General features: G+C 45.2%; 3 protein-coding genes across 5 annotated transcripts; 2 read left to right on the plus strand and 1 right to left on the minus strand.

The window, feature by feature from the left end:
• The first annotated feature begins 59 nt into the window (after positions 1–59).
• LOC131206423 (heat shock 70 kDa protein cognate 4-like) lies at positions 60–10,221 on the plus strand. Of its 3 annotated transcripts, none has more exons than XM_058198970.1 (3): positions 1,882–2,600; positions 8,136–8,321; positions 8,427–10,221. In XM_058198970.1, exons 1-3 carry the CDS (start codon positions 1,892–1,894, stop codon positions 10,157–10,159), a joined length of 2,628 nt encoding a protein of 875 aa, XP_058054953.1. In that variant the 5' UTR covers positions 1,882–1,891; the 3' UTR covers positions 10,160–10,221. The 3 variants fall into 3 exon arrangements, with proteins under 3 accessions (XP_058054952.1, XP_058054953.1, XP_058054954.1); XM_058198971.1 differs by lacking the exon at positions 1,882–2,600 and adding an exon at positions 7,842–7,950 and having other exon boundaries at positions 8,115–8,321; XM_058198969.1 differs by lacking the exons at positions 8,136–8,321; positions 8,427–10,221 and adding an exon at positions 60–170 and having other exon boundaries at positions 507–4,334.
• Positions 4,737–7,301, plus strand: LOC131206424 (transmembrane protein 161B). Its single transcript, XM_058198972.1, has 7 exons — positions 4,737–4,876; positions 5,062–5,439; positions 5,518–5,597; positions 5,684–5,899; positions 5,977–6,093; positions 6,164–6,304; positions 6,383–7,301. Exons 1-7 carry the CDS (start codon positions 4,874–4,876, stop codon positions 6,999–7,001), a joined length of 1,554 nt encoding a protein of 517 aa, XP_058054955.1. The 5' UTR covers positions 4,737–4,873; the 3' UTR covers positions 7,002–7,301.
• A 130-nt stretch (positions 10,222–10,351) lies between the features above and the next one.
• LOC131206425 (uncharacterized) lies at positions 10,352–21,232 on the minus strand. The gene is made up of 8 exons (XM_058198973.1): positions 21,209–21,232; positions 19,472–20,150; positions 18,836–18,979; positions 18,285–18,446; positions 17,377–17,553; positions 16,324–16,473; positions 13,463–13,749; positions 10,352–13,391 (listed from the first exon to the last, which is right to left on the minus strand). The coding sequence occupies exons 2-8, from the start codon at positions 19,818–19,820 to the stop codon at positions 13,302–13,304; spliced, it is 1,359 nt and encodes a 452-aa protein (XP_058054956.1). The 5' UTR covers positions 19,821–20,150; positions 21,209–21,232; the 3' UTR covers positions 10,352–13,301.
• Positions 21,233–26,595: the final 5,363 nt, after the last annotated feature.

Below are 26,595 nucleotides of genomic sequence, written 5' to 3' on the forward strand. Positions count from 1 at the left end.
AGAACAGTGCTCTCAATATGCAGTTGAGAGCCGATGCCATATATTTTGACGTTTTACACATTACTCACGGCCTAACCAGTTTCACGGGAAGCAAGACGATTTGTGGTGTCGAATATTCGTAGAAATTATAGAATAGTGGACCGAAAAACAGTGATAAATTGTCTTTTAAGGTGCGTATACTCTTTGGTGGAAAAGGTAGCGTTCAGTAAGCATTGCACGAGGCTTAGGACTTGCAATTAAACTCGATGGGTGTGCGCCACGGACTCGCCCTTTTTGTTGTATCCTCTGCAATGGTCTCACGATGACGTTTACCCCTCAAAGCGCATTCCACTCCGTCGGTGGCTGCCGGATTTGTATTTGTTGATGGTTACAAGCGGATGCAGCGAATTGCGTTCATTGCGTTGCTGTACGCTCGAATGGTTTAACTTGCTGGCACTGATTAACATTCCCCCTTCGTGGTTATTGATGCGTGCGATGGGCTTATCTTTTTTTGTTTTCTCCCTCAGGAACTACTGTTTTCAGTCTGTACGGTGGGCGACTCTGAACGCCCTACCGCAAGTCTTGACAGGGCAGCTATTGTTCGTCCGGCGCTCTCTCGCTTTCTTGATTGGGCAAGATGGCTCGTCAATTGAATCCGAACCAGCAAAAGATCGCGGAGAAGCTGATTATCCTGAACGATCGAGGTGTCGGCATCCTTACACGCATCTACAATATCAAGAAAGCATGCGGTGATACGAAATCTAAACCGGGCTTCCTGTCGGAAAAGTCGCTGGAATCTTCCATAAAATTCATAGTCAAGCGCTTCCCAAACATCGACATTAAGGGACTGACCGCGATCGCCAGCATCAAAACGGAGATCATCAAGTCGCTTTCGCTTTACTATTACACCTTCGTCGATCTGCTTGATTTCAAGGACAATGTGTGCGAAATACTGACTACGATGGATGCACTTCAGATCCATCTGGATATAACGCTCAACTTTGAGCTGTCAAAAAACTATCTGGACCTCGTGACGACCTATGTATCGCTTATGATTTTGCTATCGCGCGTGGAAGACAGAAAGGCGGTACTGGGTCTGTTTAACGCTGCGTACGAAATGCAGCACAGTCAGAGCGACCAAGCCTTCCCGCGACTCGGTCAAATGATTATTGACTACGATGTGCCGGTCAAGAAGCTGGCCGATGAGTTTATACCTCATCAGCGATTGTTATCGAGTGCGATAAATTCGCTCACCAAGATCTACTCGATGCGCAACCTGAGCGCAGAAAAGTGGCGCGAACTGCAAGTTCTGAGCCTGATCGGAACGCCGGCGATGCTGCTGAAGGCCACCAAAACAGACACTATGTCGTGCGAGTACATCTCGCTAGAAACCCTCGACCGGTGGGTGATCTTTGGATTGATGCTCAATCACCAGTCGCTCGGGCAACCGGGGTTGATAAGCAACATGTGGGTTTCGGCCCTTGATTCCAGCTGGGTGGTAGCCCTGTTCCGCGACGAGGTCATCTATATTCATCAGTACATCCAGAGCAACTTCGAAGGTTTGAAGGGTTACGGAAAGCGTATTTCCGAGGTGAAGGAGTGCTACAATCAGGCACTCCAGAAGGCCGCCCTGTTGCATCGCGAACGACGCAAGTTCCTACGCACCGCTCTCAAGGAACTGGCGCTCATCATGACCGATCAGCCAGGTTTGCTGGGTCCAAAGGCGCTACTCGTGTTCATCGGATTGTGCTATGCGCGCGATGAAATTCTTTGGTTGTTGCGCCACAACGACAACCCGCCGGTAGTGAAGAGTAAGGGTAAATCGACCGAGGATCTTGTCGATCGTCACCTGCCGGAGTTATTGTTTCACATGGAGGAACTGCGGGCACTCGTGCGCAAGTACAGCCAGGTTATGCAGCGTTACTACGTACAATATCTCTCCGGATACGACGCGATCGACCTGAATTACAGGATGCAGCAACTACAGGTGTGCCCCGAAGACGAGAGCATCATCCTGTCGTCACTGTACAAAACAGCTACCAGTCTTTCAGTGAAGCAGGTGGAAGACAACGAGGTTTTCGATTTCCGTGCGTTTCGACTCGACTGGTTTCGACTGCAGACTTTCATGAGCGCCAAGTCAGCGGTTCGCATTACAGATTTCCCAGACTTGGCGCGCTTGCTGGACTCGATGGTGTTTCACACCAAGATGGTCGACTATCTGGACGAGTCATTGGTAGAAACGTCGGATCTCTCGATTTTTTGCTTCTACAACAAAATGTTCGAAGACCAGTTCCACATGTGTCTCGAGTTTCCGGCTCAAAACCGGTACATCATTGCGTTTCCGCTCATATGCAGCCACTTCCAAAATTGCACGCACGAGATGTGCCCAGAGGAGCGACACCACATCCGCGAACGATCGCTATCGGTCGTCAACATGTTTCTCGATGAAATGGCGAAAGAAGCGAAGAACATAATCACGACGATTTGCGATGAGCAGTGCATGATGGCCGACGCGCTCTTGCCAAAGCATTGCGCCAAAATATTGTCCGCGTCGGCAAGCCGTAAAAAGAAGGACAAGAGCAAAAAACATCTGGATGACATCCGACGGCCGGGAGAAGAAAGTTATCGCAAAACGCGCGAGCTGTTGACCACGATGGACAAACTACACATGGCGCTTACCGAGCTCTGTTTTGCTATCAACTACTGCCCCACGGTTAATGTCTGGGAGTATGCGTTTGCACCTCGTGAATACCTCTGTCAGCATCTGGAGACACGTTTTTCGCGCGCCCTCGTCGGCATGGTCATGTATAGTGCCGATACATCGGAAATCGCGAAACCATCTGAACTGCTGGCCTCGGTGAGAGCGTACATGAATGTATTGCAGACCGTTGAAAACTATGTGCACATCGACATAACGCGCGTGTTCAACAACTGTCTGCTGCAGCAGACGCAGTCTCAGGACAGTCACGGCGAAAAGACGATCGCCTCTCTCTACAACACTTGGTATTCCGATGCGCTGTTACGGAAGGTGAGCGGAGGAAACATCGTATTCTCGCTCAATCAGAAAGCGTTCGTCTCGATCACACCCGAAGGCTACATTCCATTTAACCCGGAGGAGTTTTCCGACTTCAACGAACTGAGGGCGCTTGCTGAGTTGATCGGTCCGTACGGTATTCGGTTGCTGAATGAGTCGCTCATGTGGCACATTGCCAACCAGGTGCAGGAGCTTAAACGGCTTGTGGTACAAAACAAGGAGGTGTTGATGATCTTGCGTAGCAACTTCGATAAACCGGAAATCATGAAAGAGCAATTCAAGCGTTTACAGCAAGTGGACAATCTACTGCAGCGGATGACGATCATCGGTGTAATTCTAAGCTTCCGACAGTTGGCACAAGAAGCCCTGGTTGATGTGCTGGAACAGCGCGTGCCGTTTTTGCTCTCTTCTGTGAAGGATTTCCAAGAGCACGTTCCTGGTGGGGATCCGTTAAAAACCGTGTCCGAGATGGCGTCGGCTGCGGGGCTCAAGTGCAGAGTGGATCCTGCACTGTCGAGCGCCCTGAAAGCACAGAAACCAGAACCGGACGAGAGCGATCACCTCAACATATGCTTGCTAATGGTGTTTGTCGCGGTCAGCATACCGAAGTTAGCCAAGAACGAAGCCTCTTTCTACCGGGCGTCACTGGAAGCACACACAAACAACACGCACTGCATGGCGGTTGCTATCAATAACATATTTGGCGCCATGTTCACCATTTGCGGCCAAAACGACATTGAGGATCGCATGAAGGAGTTTCTCGCCCTCGCTAGCTCGTCACTGCTACGGCTGGGTCAGGAGTCGGACAAAGAGGCAATCAAAAACCGCGAATCCATCTACCTGTTGCTTGATCAAATCGTACAAGAATCACCGTTTCTTACGATGGACCTGCTGGAATCCTGCTTTCCTTATGCCCTCATCCGTAACGCTTATCATGCTGTCTACAAGCAGGAACAGTTGATGCACTAAAATTAGGATCGGTAGGACTCTTGTGTTTATCTACTAGTATAGCCACCCCGAAACCGCCGCCTCAACTACGACTGTATGTGCGTTAATTTATTGGATTTGTGGCTTGTAGTCTCAATATTATTTCGTTTACCTTAGCAAAGATCGCGGGAGCTAGTGTAATACGCAATGCAATGTTCACACACATTTGCTAGTGGTTAAGACTTAGGTTAGAAACTTCTTGCTAAAACTGTATCAAACCTGTCTGGGAAAACATTTATTCATAACTTGAAAGTGAATTGTAAGAAGTTCACATTCTATTCAGAATAGTGTATTCGTACATCGCATATTTCTTGTTCATCATAACGAAATATACACCAATAATTAGAACCTCGAATCTGAACGACTGTTATTAACATAAAATCATTTGATCATTCGAACATTAAACAAATCCATAAATAGATTTGAACTTAACAGAACTTCAATTGAACAGGTCATTAAACAAGTTTAGTTTTTATACCAATTTATTTACAGTCACCAATTTATTTTGCATGAAATGTTTAAATAGTTGTTTCCGCAGGTTTATCATTCATAACCGTCTAATAATAAATTAAAAATAACCCTTATCAACTACATTTTACCTTACGACTGGCAGCGTTGCTGAGTCTCTCAACCTGCGACTGTAAACGTTCTAGGCACATGTTCGAAACTTTCAACTGTCACTGTTCTACGGTCAAAAGGAAAACATTGGGCCTCTTGTGTTTCGCGTTACGTGAGAAGTGCATTGATTCTCAGCATTTGTGAGATTTTTGAATGACAACATTCGAGATCCGCCCAAATATTCATCGCATCGGGAGTCGGTCGTAATGTTGTTATGTTAACAGATATTTAACGCAGCGCACCAAAAGATAATCAATGGTACGGTCGATTCCGGCTCACTTTGCCTGGACAGATCGTGTCGGTTGGCCTATTTTTAGTGAGAATTGGTCTATAATTAGTGCCTAATGGATAGCTTCCTACACGCGTTCTGTCATTCTTGGGACCCGGCAGCCGGGCCAAGTCATAACTCTGATCATGAAGCATGTTGATTCCTCCATTTGCAGGCTCTACTGGGGGCTCAACTAGTCATCACACTGATTATGGTCAGCATAATTCAAAAGTTAAGTCCTCACTTTTCGCTGGCCAAATGGATACTCTGTTCGACCGGTCTTACTCGCTACCTCCACCCTACCGACGACGAACTGCGGAAACTGTCTGGTGTGCCACGGGAAAAAAGTAAAGGAAAGAGAGACAAACGCAACGGCCACCACCAAGCGGGTGAAGAAAAGTCGTCCACATTTCACATTCCCCGTAGCTTGGATATTCAGCTCGAGACGACTCCCATCTCCTCCTACGATATCGTTCACTTACGATTCTACACCGAGTACCAATGGTTGGTAGACTTTAGCTTGTACGCTGCTATAGTTTATACCACTTCCGAGGTAATGGGTTCGAAGGAAATTGGCGGTGGCGATTGATTCTTTTCTCAATTCAAAACGTTTTCTCTTGCTCTTTTTCAGATATATCACTTTTTCTTTCCCCTTAAAGAGGAGATCAATCTCAGCATCTTGTGGTGCTTCCTCGTGGTTTTCTTCGCATTGTATCCTTTTGCAAAACTCCATGAGTGTGCTACCATAACACTTTTTACATACATATATTTCCTTAATGGCCAAACTATTTCACCAGTAAACTTCTCGCATCGCTGACGGTACAGTACTTTCAAAGCGAGGAGTCCATCGGCGAACGCTCGACATGCATCGTTACCGGGCTGGCCTACCTTTTGATAGCCATGATCATTCTGATCGTTCCCGAACACACGCTCGAGGTTGGATTGGATAAAGCCTATCACAGCTTTAACCAAAGTGCGTCAAGTTTCCTCGAAGAACAGGGTCTTAATTCCTCGTAAGTATGCCACATCTTTGAAAAATGTTCACCGAAAATCCAAAAATTTTATTTTGCATTTTTCACATCATTTTCAGTGGACCAGCGTCGAAGATTGTCGTTAACTTCTTCATCGCTTGCAGTTGCGGAATTCTCGGAGCGCTTTTTACGTTTCCCGGGCTGCGAATGGCGCGCATGCATTGGGATTCACTAAAGTAACTATACAGAAGGAATAATAAGTTACCGTGTGTTTGGTAACTGCTTCCTTTTTTTCATCGCTGACAGGTTTTGTCAAGACAAACTGTGGTTGAAGTTGCTTTTAAACATCAGCTTCGCTATGCCATTTCTATTAGTTATCCTGTGGATTAAACCTATTAGCAGAGATTATCTTACTGCGCGCATTTTTGCAGGCATGGATGCCCCACTGTAAGTGCAGGAATGGTTGGAAAAGCGTGCTCGCGGGAACTAAATGGAATAATATTGTCGATTACATTTCTCCATTAGCCTTTCGACCGAAGCGTTTGAAACCATGAGGCTTACGGCTGTGATCGTGTCCGTCCTCTTAAGATTCTTACTGATGCCAGTTTATCTGCAGGCGTACCTCAACCTAGCGCACGAGCGTGTTGAAGAGCAAAAGAAAGAAGCGGGTCGCATAACGAACGTGGAGCTGCAGAAAAAAGTGTCTTCCATCTTTTACTACCTTTGCGTCGTTACATTGCAGTACGTGGCTCCAATTCTGATGTGCTTGTTCTTCGCACTTATGTACAAAACCCTTGGTGACTACACGTGGGGAGGACTTCTGAAGCAATCGATTCAACCCAATGAATGTTCTGCTGACTTAGAGTACGAAAAATCGGTACTAGCAGCGTTGGCGAGCGACAGCAAAGCTGTTGTAGAAACGAACGAGTTTGTCGCTGTAGCGCCCGAAAGCGACCAAGAAGTGGAACAAAATATACTCAGCACTGCCCAAAGCTTCCACCTTTCGTTGCAGAACTTGAAATCGGTCTTCACCAAAGACGTTTATAGAGGACTATTTGGATTTGCAACATGGTGGAGTTGCTTCATATGGTTTGCGGCATCATCGCTCGGTATGGTCTATCAGTCGTACTTTACAAAATCCTGAACTGCGCCGAGTATTTTGCGCCGTGATTGATACGCTGTCCTTTGTAAATCCGAACACATAACGCGCACCACTCTGGGACGTTTTTTCGTTCGTTTTTGCACATTTCATTCACGACAACCATTAACTTTTCTATTTGCAGCTCAACCAACCATCATTTTCAATAACTGTTTCCTTTCATATCAACATGATAAATTAATGTCACAAAGTCATTAGGTCAATAAAAATTTTGTTTAACAAAAATAACAATTGCCTCTAGTGTTTTGGAAAACGATCATTAAAAATAAATCGATTAAGATTCATTTTGTAGTATAAAATAAATAATGACAGATAGTGTAATAATAGAATAATAGTATGAATATAATTTTAATCTTTAATATTTCATCGTGTAATAAAAATTGAATTGATCATGGAGGATACGCGCGTCTGTCTCATACAAATGTTACATACTGCCAAAATCGAACGGTTTGCATTTACACGAACATTACCTTCAATTTTGAATTGCGGAAGTACGACTGCATTCGTTCTTATATATGTAAAAGAAATTTATGAAATGTGCTCTACACATGTTCTGCAAGTGGATCACTTCCGGTCTAAGCATTATTTTCGTTAGATCACGTCACACCGAAGCACTCGCTTCACGTTTATTACGGAAGATCGAAGATACCAGAATTGTGCCCAACGATATGGTTACTTACGCCCATGCGAATTGGACGAATATTCTAGATCCGTCACTATTTTCGTCTCCTGCTACGTCGGTTGCCTGGTGACATAATGGATTAAACTATTTTAAGCGCCGTTGCTAGCAGCTAGCAGAGCAGTCACTTATCGTCCGTTGTGGGAGCCATTTGAACACTTTTCTGCGTAAACGTGGATTATACGTGGTATTGAATTGAACAGTAGACAGGATAGTTAACATCCAAGTGAGCATTAAAACACACACAGTGCACAGGTACTTGTTAAATTCCATTTTGCATAGAAACGAAATCATTTTGAGGCATGTTTCGCACGGTCGCTGCCATGTGCAAGCCTGGTGCAAGTCTGACACAGTTAAGAAAACATGTGGATATGATTTTCCTTGCCTAAACTGTTTGATTTTTCCTTGTTTCGCCCCAGAAATGGCAAAAACTCCGGCAGTCGGTATAGATCTCGGTACGACGTATTCTTGCGTCGGTGTGTTTCAACACGGCAAGGTGGACATTATTGCGAACGATCAAGGAAATCGTACTACACCGTCGTATGTGGCCTTTACTGACACAGAGCGACTCATCGGCGATGCTGCCAAGAATCAAGTGGCCATGAATCCAAATAACACAATTTTCGGTAAGTATGTCACGCATCGAGCTTCTAGTGGATGAAAATCAAAAGCGCATGGGATCTGTGAGCTAATCTTGTTCATCATGTTCTTCGTGCCAACTCTGGTGGTAGATGCGAAGCGTTTGATTGGGCGGAAATTTGACGATCCCACTGTGCAGGCTGATATGAAGCATTGGCCTTTCGATGTCATCAACGATGGAAGCAAGCCGAAGCTGCGGGTGGAGTACAAAGGCGAGAAGAAGTCGTTCTTCCCGGAGGAGGTTTCTTCGATGGTACTCACGAAAATGAAGGAGACGGCCGAAGCCTACCTTGGAAAGAACATTGCGAATGCGGTCATTACCGTGCCGGCGTACTTCAACGATTCGCAGCGCCAAGCAACGAAGGATGCTGGGGCGATTGCCGGTTTGAATGTGCTGCGCATAATCAATGAACCGACGGCCGCGGCCATTGCCTATGGGCTAGACAAGAAGGGTGCCGGTGAACGCAATGTGCTTATTTTTGATCTTGGCGGGGGCACCTTTGACGTTTCGATCCTCACAATCGAGGATGGCATTTTTGAGGTTAAGTCCACCGCCGGCGATACCCATCTGGGTGGCGAAGATTTCGACAATCGTATGGTGTCGCACTTCGTGGAAGAGTTCAAGCGCAAGAACAAGAAGGACATCTCGAGCAATAAGCGGGCCCTGCGTCGTCTGCGAACGGCCTGCGAGCGTGCAAAGCGGACCCTTTCGGCATCGACTCAGGCCAGTATCGAGATCGATTCGCTGTTCGAGGGCATTGACTTCTACACTTCGATGACCAGGGCGCGCTTCGAAGAGCTTAACTCGGACCTGTTTCGCGACACGATGGAACCGGTGGCGAAGGCGTTGCGGGACGCCAAAATGGACAAAAGCAACATTCATGATATAGTGCTGGTCGGTGGATCGACTCGTATCCCGAAGGTTCAGAAGCTTCTGCAAGATTTCTTCAACGGCAAGGAACTGAACAAGTCCATCAATCCCGATGAAGCCGTAGCGTACGGGGCAGCCGTGCAGGCCGCTATCCTGCAGGGCGATACATCGGAAGCGGTTCAGGATTTGCTTCTGTTGGACGTTACACCACTTTCACTGGGTATCGAAACCGCAGGAGGTGTCATGACGGTGCTGATCAAGCGCAACACCACGATTCCGACGAAGCAAACCCAAACCTTCACCACCTACTCGGACAACCAGCCTGGGGTGCTGATTCAGGTGTTCGAAGGTGAGCGTACCATGACGAAGGATAACAATCTGCTGGGAAAGTTCGAGCTCAGCGGCATTCCGCCAGCTCCGCGGGGAGTTCCGCAGATTGAGGTTACGTTCGACATCGATGCCAACGGTATCATGAACGTGTCGGCCATCGAAAAGTCCACCAACAAGGAGAATCGCATCACCATTACCAACGACAAGGGACGGCTCAGCAAGGAGGACATTGATCGCATGGTCAACGAAGCGGAGAAGTTCCGGAGCGAGGACGAGAAGCAACGCGATAAGGTGGCGGCCAAGAACGCACTGGAATCGTACTGCTTCAACATGAAGTCGACGGTGGAGGACGCGAATTTCAAAGACAAAATTGCCGATGCCGATAAGACGCTCATTTTGGACAAGTGCAACGCCACCATCTCGTGGCTCGACGCCAACCAGATGGCAGAGAAGGAAGAGTTTGAACACAAACAGAAGGAACTGGAAGCCGTGTGCAATCCCATAATTCAGAAGCTCTATCAGAGCGCTGGAGGAATGCCCGGTGGGCCGGGTGGAATGCCCGGAGCCGGAGCACCTCCGCCGCCATCATCCGGTACCGGTCCAACGATCGAGGAAGTGGACTAAAACTGGACGCACAATGGAACACAAGATGAAAAGGCAGATAACCAAAGGCAAAAGGCTCCGGGGCAATTTCTTGAAGAAATCGATTGATGGAAATAAATTCTCAGAGTTCGTGTGAAAACTTTTTAACAAAACTCTTGACATTTTTATTAATTCATCTTTCACTGAAACGATTTACTTTCTATCTCTCTTTTTGCTCAATTTTTACGAATCTCCCTTTTTCTCTCTCTTCCTTTCTCTCGCTTGACCATTGCCGCAATTGCTTTCACTAGCCAATGGAATCTTCATTGTGAAAAAACCACAATGTGCAGTTTACTTGGAGCGCATTGTTTTTTTTTTTTGACAACATCGGGCATCGTCTAAAACTGTAGCACATAAGTCTTTGAATTGAATTTTATCATAACCGAAGAAAGACTCGCAGCTTGCAGCATAGATAGCACAGACACTCATTTTGCCATCCATCATGGCAGCATTGGTTCGTTATGAACTTTTTTTGCGAGTAGCGAAAAGAAGCCGTAAAGAACCGGTAATTTTAAACATCATAGCCTAGGTACCGCACGAGACGTACCTTTTGAAGCATTTTCCGAGTTTACACTCGCAGACGAAACTGAATCGTAAGTTCGTTTGATTTTCTTTGCATTTGCTCAAGACTCCGTTTCCTCCAGAGACGTTTTCATGTACTGTGTCAGTTTATAATATTTAGTTTCCTGCTGGGTTCTGCTCTTCTTCTAAAGGTATATCAGTCTATGCTCAATATTTCAAGGTTACATACATTAAATGAGAAACTACGAACGTGTTCCGTTGGATCGCACCCCCTTCGAAGTGTGCGACTTTTTCGAAAGGAAGGGAGTAGGAACATGTTCTGGGGATCTTTTTTTAGGAAATATGGTCTGCTGTAGTGTCCGCAAACGTGCATGTTATCGCTCCGACACCTAAGGGATTTACACATTTTCCACTCAGACATAATTAACTAAGGTAAAGTCCCAGGCAAACTGGTGTTGGGTACGGTCGATGTCGTATCGCCTTGAAACGAATCCAATTTTAAGCATGCTGGGAGCGGTCGCCATAAAAAAATTCTAAATTTCCTGTGGTTCATTGCTTCAATGTTTCAATTGAACAGTAATTCACCTGTACGGTACAACAATTCCTTGAATAGATTTTGAAAGAGACAAAAAATCACTGGGTCCTGCTTCGTCCCGTGCCATAAGCAGTTAAGTATTACTAGTTAGTGTACCTATTACAAGTTGCATAGTGTGGAGTTGCCAAGCAATTGATATAACAGTATCAAAGAAAGGTAATTCCAAAAGGAACGAAAAGTCTTTTGTAGCCTGGGAGCTGTACGACTGGCTCGACGGTACAAATAATATCAAATTAAGCTAGGATTTTCTAAAGACATTGAAAGTATAGGAGGCGAGTGGATAGTGCGAGCGCAAAAGCTATGTTCGCTAAAAAGCAATCCAAACCAACAAACGGCACTCGTCATCACGGACACAACTCTACAGCGATGGCCTCGCCTGTTCCATACACATCGAATGAGGTTGTTGTTGTGCCGTAATTTTCCCTGATTGCTTTTTTACGAACACGGCGTTATCGGCCCATACTATCCATTCGTCTTCTAAACAGCGTCTTTGGGTTTTTCGTCTTTTGGACCATCACATCAGCTACAGTTCGAACATGTTACTTATTTGATTGAATGCATAAGGTATGCTTTAGAATACTTCGCATTCAATTCGATCGAATCATCTAGCTTTGTCGTACTGTTAACATTACATTAACTACTTCCTCGTTTGAAGGTGTATATCTTCAACGTTTTGTGCGCTAAACTTCCGACGGTTCGGAAGATCCTTGCAACGTATAACTGCGTAAGACTGAGCACACATACATTCAGTGGATTTTAATTACTTACTTAATACTAGTACAACATTTATCAATATGAACGTTCTAGTTTACTGGGTTTTCGTTTAATTTGGTTTTATCTTCTGTTTAGATTGGTTTTATGTCTCTCTCGTACCTGCGGGTAACTCCTTATAGTTATCCACCACCATTTCAAACACTCACGTTCGTTAATTTCGATCCGTTTCGTCGTGTACCCCGTTGCACGCTTTCCACTTTAGGTTTGTGTTTTCATCGGCACTTCACCGGCACAGCACACGAAACACAATATTTCAATATGTGTCTGTAAGATGCGATCAGAAATGGAAAATCACGGTTCTTGAAACATAACAGTGCTTACAGTGGTAAATCTTTGCTGTTCCGTTGAAGTAAGATGGTCTTAATAAGCTTCTGGTTGGTCTAGTAGCAGAAGTGTGTTTGAGGCCGTCATGGTTCCGAGCCCTGGACATGGTTGCTGTCGTTGCTAGTTTAGAACTCTCTTGAACGGTTGTTAAGCAAATTTAAAGTAGTAGAGCCTGTATGCCTAGGTAGTAGCTAGATTATAACTTAGTTACAGTAGTAGCTACCAAGAACTAACTACTGTCAACATTTAACTGTGTTTTCCTTAGCCGTAAGAACGGGTAGTACCGTCAACTTAGTTTTTACAATTCCTGTCAAGTGCACTAGATTCGAACTACTCGTAAAACTTGAAATGGAGACCACTACTTTCAGTTTAGTCATAAATGTTGTCCAGCCAAACAAAGGACAAACAAACTAGGGAGTTAGTAATCGAATTGAAGATTGATTTTGATTTTCACAGCAAACGAATTTTATGACTTTTAAAAGAACATATCCATAGCCTTGCTTTGTGGTAATAGCGTTTTGTTCGTTGTTGAAGCTGTAAAGATACGTTTGCTTATGTCCGATATCTTTAGCATGATTGAAAGGGGTCTGATTGTGGCACTTAACGCTTCGTAACAGGTTTGGAGAAGTAAAATTGTTGATGGTAATGCTTAACAAATTGTACCACTGTGGCGGCTAGCACAGTTCGGTATACAGCTGTTAGTTTCTTGGATTCGGTAGTACCGCACCAGTAGGCAGGCAGCCATTGTAAGTTCCACGCCATGTGCTAATGCAAGGTTCTTAGCAGTTGCTTAGTAGTTTCTGCTAATATTCGTCTTAAATCTTATAAAAAACCATAAAGCACATCTTATACAAGAATGGCTGCACCCAGCTATCGTTAGGATCCCTGCCACGCGGCCGTCCTGTAAGACTACTTTAGCAGCTCAGTGGAACTACACGGTCCATCGAAGCACCCGCCAGTACTATCGCTCACCGACCGTTGGCTGAGATTGGGTGAAAACTGAAACGAAGAAGCAGTGTATCAGCGATCCGAATCCGTGTCTTCAGTCTCCGCCCGTCACCCCACCGTACCTCCTGCGTTTCGTCCACCGACGGCAGTATATCATCCACGGAGTTCGGAGTCATAGGGCTGGGCGTCGTGAGGATGGGCTTATTCATGGGGCACGATATCACATCGCCGATTATTATGTTGGGCTTAATTTTCTGCAGCTGCTGCTGCTCTTGCAAACGGGCCAGGTGTTTTTTCATCTCCTGGCGTAGCTCCTTTTGCTGAATTTCCTGCTCGAATCGTCGCATGCTGTAGCTTCGAACGGAAGAACTTGTACTGTGTACGGAAGCTAAACTTGGTCTTCGGGAACCTGCTTGTGTCCGCCGCCCGGTGACGGTAAAGAGATGGAAGAAAGTAGGAAAACACACACAGAAAGACACCGATTCATCAATTGTTTCCCGATTAGCTTCATCTTGCTCAGTTCAGGTAGCCAATAGCGCGAGCGATAAGTGTCTGAGTTGGTTAGAAAGTTGAAGAGCTACAGTTTCGTATAGAGCGACAGATAAGAGAGAAAAAATACATTCAGATTCGTTTGTGAAATGCTTACAAGCTTGCAGTGCTAAGTAAAACAATCCATGTACGCCAGATTGGAAAACCAGAACGAAAAATGAAGATGACAACTACCACTTGAAACACGAATGCCGCACGAAGGTTAACTTACGGTGGTGACGTGAAGATCGTACCATATTTTCGACCACTGTATCTGTTATCATCTTAAAATTTTAGTATTCAATCTTGTTACACAAACAAAAGGCTAAGCTGAAGTGAGGCGCAATATTTATAACATGATCCTTGATCTAATGCCGATCGTTTCAATGTTCATGCCAAATGAGAAGAAATTGGGCTTACTAATTGTTCGAGAGTTCGAACCTGATTCGAATGTGTGTTTAAAATGTCTCTAAAATGTGTCGTTTGCGAATACCATAGATAGGAAATAGTTAATAGTTCTTTGAAACACAACATCGAAAAAGAAGCCAACCAAAGAATGATTAGTGATAAAAGAGTTAATAAGAATTGCAACCTAAAGTATGTGTGTTAGACAAACGGGAAAGCAATCGAAAATATCGTAAGCGCTTATGGGTTTCCAGTTACCAGTTAGATTTTGGGTGTATAGATAAATCATTTCGCCATATTGCTTATATGCATGAAACACTGCTGAAATTAGTTCGTCAGTTATAGAGTTATAGAGAATAAAACCATAAACTTACGCGCACTTCCTTGCGAAAGAAAAGCGGAAATTGTTTCTGATCGACCACTTGTACTCAACACATCACAATCAAACACAGACACGCACTCCTAAATACAAGGAACAACTATATAGACAATGATATGCAGCGATGGTAAATGAATTGGGTTCTAGTGTTTCGGCGAAGACGCACGCACCTCACGTTGCAACCGGGCATCAGTTTTTGCAAACATCTTTGAGCCAAACCAGCTTTCAACTGATAATCGTGTCCAACGAGAGTAACCAATTTAGGTTGCGAATATCGTCGGGGTAGTCTGAGATTTTAAGTCTACTTAAAAACTCTAGCGCTCTGTAGAGTAAGGCTCCTTGATATGTTGTTTACTGCACAGTGTTGATAGTGGGCTGGGACTAGTTCCGAATTGTGTTAGGTGTTGTGTACAACCTGACCACGCGCGCGCGAGTTTGTAGCTCATGTCTGTTGGGATTAGGACAGACTTTGGGCAGGTATATCGTATGTCTCGTAAGCAGGATGAACCACGGAAGGATATTCATATATATATATACACACAGAGACACACACAGATATTCTAACACAATATGTATATATGTATATATGTATGACCACAAAGATGCCTAGGCCTACAACAAACGCTAGTCATGAGCATGAGTAGATGAACCCAAATCGAACACAGTAACATTCAGTAACATCTAGAACACGAATGAACACACTCTAAGGTAGGTGCCGCCCGGAACTGGACACAGAGGAACAGAGGAATACACACAGCGCAAGAAGTGACCAACAGCTCGGGGCGGGCTGGGGGCGGAGTAGTTACAAGAAAAGGGGGGTCGGCGGAGGGTAAAGCAGTCTGGGAAGGGTGGGACACGGTGGGACAGTTAGCGGGACAGACCCCCCTATTATGAAACTAGAATCGAGAACTCGAACGATCGTTTGAGTTCATTTTGCTGTAGCTTTCTCTTTCTGCCTTCTCGCTTGCTGTATTCTGCTTTCTCTCTTACTGTGTTCACTCGATCGTTCGAGTTCTCGATTCGAGTTTCATAATAGGGGGGAGAGTCGGTTATCATTCGACAACACCAGTACTGAGGTTGCCGGGGGCGGGGGTTTACTGGGAGCCGGAGTGGCGTAAAGGGGGTTTACCGCTACGTTCGCCACCTCGCTAGCCGGCGTCGGCAGGGCTCCCAGGCCGATGCTGCCCTCGTGCGGATCGTAGCTGTAACCGATGAACCGATCGGTCGTGCCGTCGCCGTCGTCGTCGTCGTCGAAGCTGGAGTCGTCGTTGGCGGAGGTGCCAGCGTAATGATAGGGCAGGTGGTGGTGGTGGTGCCCGTTGCCGCTGCCGCTGCTGGTGCCCATCGCGCTCCCGGTGCTACCGCCGCCCACCGCCGCGTGGTGGGCCCTCCTGTGGCCGGGCTGGCCGCTGCCGCCGTTGGCGTGGTTGGCGCCAACCAGCGCGGTGGCTTTGCAAAACTTGGAAAACAACTTGTTATGCGTTCTGAGCGACGGTATATCCAAGTAGAGGAGCTGCTTCTGGTGCTCCAGCTGGCGTTCCAGGTACTTGGTCATATTGTCGTCGCTCAGATAGCTGGCGGGGTGCTGGGAACCGGTACTAGTGGATTGACTATTTCTAATTGCAGAAATGTGACATGATACAAGCAATATGGCGGCAGATCGGGCCGCACCTGTACGGGAGGTCGACACCAGCACTCCCTTGGAGCCGTGGTGCAACGGGGCGCTGGAGGCCCGTCGATTGCCATAGGAACCGATCGAGCCACTCGAGCGCTGACTGGAACGAGACGACGGTCTGGCCGACTGTATTGTCAACGGTATCCCTGCGGCGTAGTCCCGGAGTTCCGGCCCGGAGTCCAGCCAACGCAGGTGGTTTCCCAGCGAGTGCGCAAGACGCCGGTTGGATCCCGGACCCAGACCGGGGACCGGGTGTTCGGGAAGATTTTCCAACCGAGATAGCCGAGACCGAGGCGTGTGTGTGGCGTGGGTGATGGTGGTTGTGTGTGTGCGCCCGTCCCAACCGACCGACCGACCGTTGTGTTTGTGCGCCGTAGTGTTTGTGTTTAAACAACATGGTGGCATGAAAGTAGAGACAAAACAGAACAGAAAGGAAACGCATAAAGTATCACGCTAATCACCTCACAAACATCGCAACGAAGCACACGGCGTGTCACGGGGGCGGAAGGATCTGGTACATCCCGGACAAATATGGCGCCCGACACTGAGCAGAGCACGCCACCGGCTCGGGCCGCCCATTAATGGCCATTATGTCAAAACAGAGGAGTAGTGCCGCGCGTGACTGGCCCGAAGCCCGAAAATGTGTTTTCGACATGCAGCTGTGACTTATCTGTCGTGCGCTGGCCTTGGTGTTGTACTCTGTTTCGGTGCTAATCATGTGCGCTATAAGCGGAAGCTCTTTGCCCATTAGAAAGGTGTGCAATCACGGAAGCACTGTTGCAAGGAAAAAGCGAAGAAACGGAAGACGGGCCAGCAAGCGGAAGGAAAACCGGGGAAACCCGGGAAACGCTACACAACCCAAAACCAGAGTCCGGAGCCCGTAGCTCCGCGGCACGCGCGCCGGTCTCTAAGGTCATGTGTTGGCACTAGCAATGCAGTAGAACGGCCGAGGAGCCGAGGGAAAAGAGCGCGAAACAGGCAAATGATAAAAATAGCTGCCAAACACACACTCACGCGCAGTTCTAACCGAAATAGGCAAGGAAGCGTACCTGTATCACTGGAAAATAGAATCGGTGGCGCAAGGTTCGCGTCTCCGAAATGCCTCGGCCGAGGGTACTTCGTTTTGCTAAATAGGTGCAACACCATGCAAATCAGCCCCGCCAGCACGGCAATGCCGCTCGTGACACCGAAGAGCGTCGGAAGATCTGCAGTTAATGTCGCCATGTCTGTAAAGTAAATCAAAGCAAACAACGATTAGTGGTGCAGCGGAACTGCAGAGCGCTGCTTTGCAGGACCGGTTTTTTTTTTTCTAACGTTGTCTGCAGTAGCCTGCGGCAATGGATGTTTGCTATTTTTAGATAGCAACAAACATAGCAGTGTATATAATACAATCTTGCACTCCCGTAGCTTAAGATCTGCGTAAAGGACAGGAATTTGGGGGCGAAATGAATGAAAATGGGCAGTGATCAAAGAAAGCACTACTTCGATGGTTTGCCCACATTTTAACATCCTAGATCCTCCCGGGATACGAATTAGCAATCGGAGCAAGCTTCTAGATGTCAAGAGTTGCTTGGGGAGCTTAAAGCAGGTCTTTTAAACACAAATGTAATCGATTATAGGAAAACAGATATGACGGAGCCAACAACAACTACGGCCTTACAGCCAAAACGTTACAGTAAGCAACAGAACAACTTTGACATCTTCGGGATTTCAAACCATATCGTAAACGGGAACGGAAAAGCGGCTGTCTCTCATAAATCCGCAATCAGAACTAAATTAATCAGAAGCAACCTTCAAGAATGCCACGATAACATTCCTGGACGTAGAAACTGACATTTCGTGCGATTGGAATGGAAGAAACCGGCAAAACATAGTTACAATCATTTCATAAGCTTAGCTCAACTTCTCATTGTCCCACGAAACTATTGGATAAAGGATGAACTGGAGGCAAACTTACCCTGTGTGCAGAAGACGCGCCTGGTCGGTTTCGAGTAGCTAACGGAGTGGAAACCGGGAATACATTGACAGATGGCGTTGTGCACGATCTGCTTGCAGTATGAATTCTCGTCGTTGTAGAAACAAGTTTGATCGTAAAAACACTGATCTCCGAGTTTTTTGGCTACTCGGCACGGTCCAGCCAGCATCCAGCATCGGAAACAAGAAAGAACAAACAACCACATCAAATAAATACTCTGCCATTTGGTGCCGCTGGGCGCGCATATGTGTGAACATGTCGCCTTATTGATCGATTCCGAGCGGTTATGTGATGCTCTAACAAGCATTCTTTGTATCTAAGGACAATTTAAGAATCGTTGGCCACCGGCCAACAGCTTCCGCTCCCGTGCCCGTGGCCATCCCAAAAGTGAAAACAAAATAAATGGAACAGGAAAACGGATACTGGCCGGGGTTTCCGGTTTCACCGCAAATCCCGGCCTTCGCCGGAGGTGCAAGCGCTCGAAAATGGCTTGCTTTTATAATTGGGGCGGGTGACTTGGGGCAGCAACTTACGTTTGGCACATCCTTTCAGCTTTCCAATCAGCACGACGAAGTCCTTCTCACAGCTACAAGTATTTGTGGTTGGATCACAGTACACGTGATGCAGGTTGGCGTCGCACGTAAACTCGCACGGTGCCCCTACATACATTCCTTTTGCTGAAAGACAAACGGTAAATTTAATCTGTAATTCAAAATCTGTTCAACCCGCGCGCAATTATACGGTTTAAATTAGCAGCATTTAGGGTGTCATTACAACTTATCATTAGGGCGAAATTAGTGACGCAATTTGACCCTGGCGAGCTAGGTTTTGATGCCATTACTCAGATTATACGACCGGTCATTATAAGCGGAAGCTCAAGCTACCGAAACTGGTGGTGTATCAGTTTTAGACATAAACTCGGTACACCATGCTGTAGTAAGAAATTTCATTTTTTACATATCTCTGTAAATCAATTATTAACACAGGCGCTACGTATCAAGATCTAATCTGCTTTAAGGATCATATTTTGATTGATCCGTTCGGGCCACCATTCTTAGTCCTTCTCCTCAGCAGTCCGACGCCTTCTGACGGTTAGAGAAACTCAGTAACATCTGTCCACTATGGGGGCTTGTTTGCTAATGTAAAGGCTAAAAATACTAAGCACTTACCTGCCGTGCCGTTCGGGAGGTCATACACATTGTCGTACACATCGAAGTAATCGTCGTCTTCGTCGTCCGGCGGTGATGCCAGCATTTCCGGTGACGTGCGCGGTTTCACAGTCAACGGCGATATTGATTTTATCCCCGTGTGCGTTTCGATAGCGAGTGTCATTGGGAGCATCTTGATGAACATGTAGGACAGATACAGCAGTGCGAAGGATGACTTTCGTAGCGTTTTGTTTTTGTACTTATCGCTAATGAGGCTATCGATGATCCTATGGTATAGGAGGTGTTTCTGTTTCTGGTGCTGCTTCACTGTAAGTCCCCGGGCACTGTCGGGGATGAAACTTACTATCATCTTTGACGAGTTGTACCAGTCCGAGTGTGCTGTGATGGCAGATTCATTTAACAACTCATACAGTGTTGCAGTTCGATGGCGTGACCCACAAGGTTTCGTGCAATGCAATCACAGACGCTACAGGCCGAACAATTCTCGGAAGTCAATTTTGTCACTTTCGGTATCGAGTGCTGGTTGAATTGGATCCATTTTGCTTACGATTTAACTTGAAACACTAGATAGTCACCACAGGATGCCAACCACTGTTTCCGCATGGAGCAGTTTCATGTAGGATTCACTCCGCGTTAATCTTCACTCGGATCCTTTCTAAATCACTTACAAAAACACACTCTTTGAAGAAAAAAACAAAAAAATTACGCTTGTGAACATGACGGATTGGTAGGCCGCACTGAGTATGGAAGTGTTCTCGAGGAAGTATACTTCTTTTACAACAACAAAATGCACTACTTTCTCAACAGACACACTGCTCTGCTGATAGCGTTGTTGTTGGCGATTCGCTCTGTCACTGTGTGTGCGCCGGTGTGCTGCATGTTATGTTCTGCTCCTTATTTTCCTGTCTCGCACACGGAGGCCCTCTCGTCACTGTGACGGTTTGCACATGCCCAAAGTATGCCGAGATGTTTCTCTGGAGCCGCTCCAAAGAGCTGCGAAGACGATACCCGCGGGTTTAGGCTTTTTGCTTTGGGGGAACTATCAGAACGTGGCGTACTGATGTCGTGTGTATGCCATGTATAGCTGGAAATGTTGAGTAATTCTTCAGAAAACTTTTCCAGCTTTTTGAGAACCTCCAATCCTCTTTATAAATAATGGAGGTATTATCTGGAACAGCCGACCAACAGATTACGAGATTTCGTAATTACATAATGCAGTAGGATGAAGATAAAAACGGGTCCAGTGTTTTTTCCTAATTGCCGCTGTACACGAGACACACTTTATTTCTCTTTCGCCACCACAAACTCTTTTAGGTGTGAGGCGTTACGCTGTTATGAAGAGCTGAAAGTATCCAAATCCAACCCGAGACAAATTGTTCAGACCAAGAAAGCAAGCTAAGCAAGCTGTGGTTGTGTTTGATATAAGGACCCAAGACATCAACTGTGAGCGCACACACATCCACATTTTGAGTTTTCAGCCTACGTAAAATTACTTATGTAGCCACAATCCTCACCACTTTGCGCACGGAGGGAGGCCGCACGGCCATTACATAAATCGATCATTACTGGGCATGGAACAACACGGTTGCACGGGCCCAGTTAAGCCCAGTGGCCATTTCGCAAGGCAATTCAAGTAGTCAACTACCAAAGGAATAAGTGTTTGCACCTTCCATGCACTTTACGTGCTAAGAATCGCCAGTCCTTTGGCGTAAGTTAGTGGGTAAATTAGGAAATTACTGTTCACGAGCCCGAGACTCACTCTGCACCGCTAGACACTTCGTTCGTCTTCTCAAGAGGCACTAGGTCGTCGTAGAATGTAATTGGTCAACGAGTGGAGTCAACGTGGAGTCGCGATGTTGAGCCACAAATAAATAAAACAAAGTGTCGGTGGCACAGGTGTTCTTGCTGCAAGCGAATACAGGTTGCTGGTAATTTGCTGGAAACGGTTGTTGGGAAAAAAACTGTAAAACTAGTGCTGCTGCGTGCGTGCTGCGCTAGAAGTAGTACGATGTGAACTGATGGAGAAGCACGGTGCATTGTGAATATCGGCGAACGCTTTTCTTTTCCCTTTCCATTTTTCCTTCGCTGTCCTGTCCAGCCAAACGCGCGTTATGCTCTCATTTTCTCCGCTCCACTTTTCTTTCCCTCTCGCGTGAGCGTGTATTGCTTGTCGTATTCCTTGCTAAGGGTCCTCTTTCGCTCTCCCGTTCGATGCTTTTCTCTCCGCGCTACTCCGTCGAGGGACGTGTGTTTTGATTTGTTTGCCATTCGCAACAGACTAAACAAATAGGAATGGAAGGAGCCTGGTCAGCCTGGTGTGTCCTTTCAGTGCGCGCCTCGTGGCACCAACCATTGATTGAAACACGTAACAGCCAGTAACCGATTTGCAACTAAACTGCCTACTTGCCGCTCCAACTTCTTAACATTCACAATGGAAACATTCTGCAGCGGATGTTACAGAGGAAACGATAGGCCAGCATTAGTACTCCGAGTTAGTCCGTCCGTGTGGCGCCATTATAGCCATTACATGCTAATATCGATGCTATGGGTGGTATCTCAACCCGTTGCCTACACTTCGGTCGAACGCCAACATATGCATGATTCTGGCCAAAACAGTGTTGATGAAGGTATAAATCAATATTCGCGAACGAAAAATGTGTTAAAATCCTCTCACACCTCGATTCTCCGGCAGGTGAATGGGCGCACTGTGGGGAATTTGTACGGGATAGGCGGACATATTTAGTTTTAGAAAGGATCTACGGTCTTTTTTCAACGTTATTATTTCTTTACATGTGTTTTGATTAAATTCAAACTTCTTCAACCTTGGGAATGCGACTTTTGAACATATGGCTCTACCCGTCAGTTTGGACTTCCCAGTTTTGCTGTTCATTCATCATTACGTTTTTTTTGACATCCGGTAAATGAATTCAGGCCGAAAAAAAAATTATTTCGGTTTGCAATCCATTTTTTAAAGGGTTAGACCATGTCAACTTTTGTGCCTGTAAATGACGTTTAGCGGGGATGTTTATTTTTCTGCTACCTCTTGAAGAAAACTGCTTCGAAATCGTACCAAATGCTTATCGGCACTTGGTTTTAGAAGATCACAGTGCTTTCAGAGGTATAAAAAAAAATTCAAAATGGCGATTTTGACTTAACAAACAAAGAGCGTCGAAGGACTGAATGAAACGGACTTTCTGATGGGACAGAAAGGTGTGATGCTTCACAAGTTCCTAAAACTTGATGAAAACGTTAATTCTGATCGCTAATAACAACAAATGATCAGTTTGAACCATGCATTGATCAAAAAACGACCAAACTACAGTTTCTAGTATTCCAAATGGAGGCGCCTGGTGGGGCATAATTGCGTCTCCATGCCCCCACATGCAAAACTTTTTCAGGATACTAACAAATCACTTGGATGGGAGCTACTATTCCCTTCACTGTATTCACCATACTTGGTTCTTTCTTAATATCATTCGTTTTAATCGATGGGACACGTATTGGCTGAGCAGCACTTCGTTTTTACGAGGAAGTCGAAATTGGATGACTAATTAGTTTACTTAAAAAGTCGAAGAATTCTTTCGTCTGGGGATCCATGATTTGCCAGAGAGATAGGAGAAATGTACATCTAGCGATGGCACATACTTTGAATAACACGCATTCAAATATGATAAATAACCTATTATTATTATTTATTAGATGAGGCCGTTTAAAATCTGATATCGGCACTGCGGAGAGTTTTCGATAGTGAGAAGTGAGATAGTGACACAGTGAGATAGTGGAAATTTTGTGAGAATGAAGGGAAAGTTGCTATAAAGCTGCTAGAAAAATATCCCCTACGAAAGCTGCGAAGCTTTCAAAGCTCGCATTTCCTGCGCCATCTAGAACTTATTTTAAAACCATGTAAAAATGTGCAACAAATAAATGATTTTCTCCAAATGTTTTTCCGAAGCTTGCGAAATAATAATAATAATAACAATAATTGTTATTATTATTAATTTTGTGCATAATAATTTTGTGTTTTTCGATTTTTTTTTGCAAGTGTCTCTTAGTACCCACACATACATACGTGGCTAGGTTGCTTTAAGCCTCGTAGTGGCCAGGACCTTAGTACGCTTTTCTAGGCTTTTTCCACTGATTAGAAATGGAGTACAAGCGTCTAGGTCGAACGCTGAGCCAGCTTCACTAGTGGTTTTCACTGCCAACCGGTGCACATTCCTTCTAGATCCGTTGTGTATGATGTATAGAGTAGATGCCCACCCAAAACACAGCTTTTTAATTAAGGTTTAAATAAAAAATGAGATAATTATGGTGGACGAGGACATGTTTGTTCACGGGGTGAAAATGTGTGTTAATGTGGCCGCTGCCTGCCGATTCTCCCTGAGTTAAGAAGCTGAAGTCGGAACCGTAGCTTCCACTGACCTGGAACCGAAAGTGCTGTGACGTGTTGAACTCTGCAAGATATTTTCTTTTAAACTTGTCTTTAACAAAAAAAAAACATTCCGATGCCCGGGTTGATGGCGTGAGCGTCTTTTTCATAAACCGGAACCGGCTTCGGTAGTAATTTTTCCAACAGCACGCTTTAATGTGTCGTGGTTGTTAGCAGTTCGCCCAGAGGTTGTTGCGAGTGGTTTCCCCCGTTGAGAGGTTGCTTCCGTTGGGAGCATTTCCCGCTCTGTTGCCTTCACTGTGTGTGAGTATTAAGTAGTTTTCGGCCGCTTTTTTTAATTTACATTTACACTACAATCTCTTCGGGTGTCTAGCGGCATACTAGCGACACTGGTACACATTCGACTGGAGGACGTTGCCTCATGTAAAGGCACCCACAACAACACCCACGTTCGACCGTGATATATCCTCTGAAAGCATTTATAAATAAAACCCATTCAGCTGGCACTGATATGGATACATTTGCAGCGAGGGCCCGAGAGTTCATGCTTCTGTGAGCTAGGAGAAAAACACACACGCTGATCCTGGGCAGGTCATAAACTCAGCGATGTGTCAAAGCACACGTGCATAACCGGATTAAAGGCGACTGGCGAATGTTCAGGCTTCCAGAAAATTTCGCTTTGATATAAATATTTGGAGCATAAAGTGAGGCTCCTTCGAATTAAAACTATATGGCTGAAAACATTTATCGACGGCACTGCTCACCGGGTGCCACTACCCATTGCATGCGGGCAGCTATCTTGGCCTAGAAGCCCTGGTTTCCTTGGTCGGTGCTGTGCTTGGTGCTTTCAACAACCATCCGACCATATTCTTTTCGGACGACAAGCAAGGTATGTCCATGGCACTTGACAAACCACCATCCGCAAGTATAGAGACGTGTACGCCGGTATCGATTCAAACTTTTAAGTTCGTTAATGCTCTTATTGATTAAAATTTCGATTCCCCGTTAATAAGATAAAGTTTCTTGACACCGAAAAAAGAGAGTCACGCTTACAACAAATTGTTGTGGTGAATAAACTTTTATTTCGCATTACCCGCGCTGGTGATGTTCTGACTGTGCGCGCCGCGAGCAGCACGGTAAGCAGTGAACAGTTTTCTTAATTATTTCTCTCCTTCCCATGTATTAATCACTGTCATTAAGTTTTTGCCCTGTGAATTGCCCAACCCCAGCGAGTGAGGCATTTCGCAACTACGGCCGGCATGCGCGCTTTCGCATTCTTATAGCAAGGACTTGCATGAAAAAAAAAAATTGTTCCATAAGTCGTAACAGCAATGGGCCGAACGAACCGAAATGTGAGACGTCCCTGTTGGAGAACTGACGGAAATGTTGGCGCGATCTGCCATTTGCACCTTAGTGGCTGAGGTTCATTTACACAGGGGATACTCAGGATACTGAGGCTCATTTACAGCGTTAGCTCCATATTACTGAACTATCTGAACTATCTGCGCTATGAGATAAGTCGCCCTACGACGAGCCTTTGACTATAATTTTGTTGTGCAATCTTCAATAGTTATCGACCTACAAATTACTATACGCTTAGGTGCTTATTATAGCGTAAACTGAATATGTTAGTAACTAACTCATCTTATTTCTTTATTTCTCTCTTGTTTGTTGATTCTTTTGTTTTGCATTCATTGCTTCTTTGTTATTCTTTGTGTCTGTATTGTTTATTCTTTATCATTTAGCTCCTTTCCTTATTGGTTATATGTGAGTTTCGCCACATTCATTGCATTCATTTAAGTACAAGTATAATTTTTTGTAGCAGTTGAGATGTTGCATGTCAGCCAGAGGGGAAATTGTTGAACTACTCTGCGAATCGTCCTATCGGATAACACTTCTGCTGCTGCTGTTGTCACTGGTACTGGATAAGTTTTTTCAATGCTTCTGCCGACCTGTGAGCCTGCGATGACTTTATGCCATTCAGTAAAAGTTTTAATTTAATAAATTTTCAACTGAATGTTTTACGAAATGTGGATAGCAGTTCGATCGGAACAGAACGCTGAAGGATTTCCTAAGCCTATATAAAATCTAAAAAAATAATCCAAAATAATCTAAATAAAAATAAAAAAATGATCCTGCATGTTTAGCAAACAAAAATGTTAGTGCATATATGGTGTTGCTTAGTGAGATGGATCTTATTTGTGAAGATTTTTCATTTCATTATGGTGAGTTGATTAATAATATCTCAATCTTAATAACTAGTAGAGAGATGAACTTGTCTTTGGCCAGCTTCGAGTAATGTCGATAATACGGTCTGCAGTTAATTTTTAATCTACCTGAATTTCGAATTTAGAATTGAAGGTCGATATGTCGATACGAATAGGTCGATTATGTTAACAAATAACAATATAAGTAGGAATTAGTGGGCACCAAAAAGAATAATACGGAGTCTTAGCTAAGAAGTAATGTGTCCTTCAGATTCATGAAAACCTATCTCAGAAATCTATTTGCACTCTTATAGACAATGGATTATTTAGAATACATCAAAGCATAGGTTCAAGAGGTACAACGATTTGCAGCTGATTTTACAATAACTTGCGAGATGTCATAAATTGAGTAACTTCTGCTTTACGACGCTAATTTCCGTCCGTGGGTTTTCACGTCACACCATATACAGTTTCTATTCATTTTCCTTCCTCAACTTTGTTGAAAATTTCCCAGCTGGTTTTTCCCA

This window comes from Anopheles bellator, chromosome 1 (assembly GCF_943735745.2).
Source record: "Anopheles bellator chromosome 1, idAnoBellAS_SP24_06.2, whole genome shotgun sequence".
NCBI lineage: Eukaryota > Metazoa > Arthropoda > Insecta > Diptera > Culicidae > Anopheles > Anopheles bellator.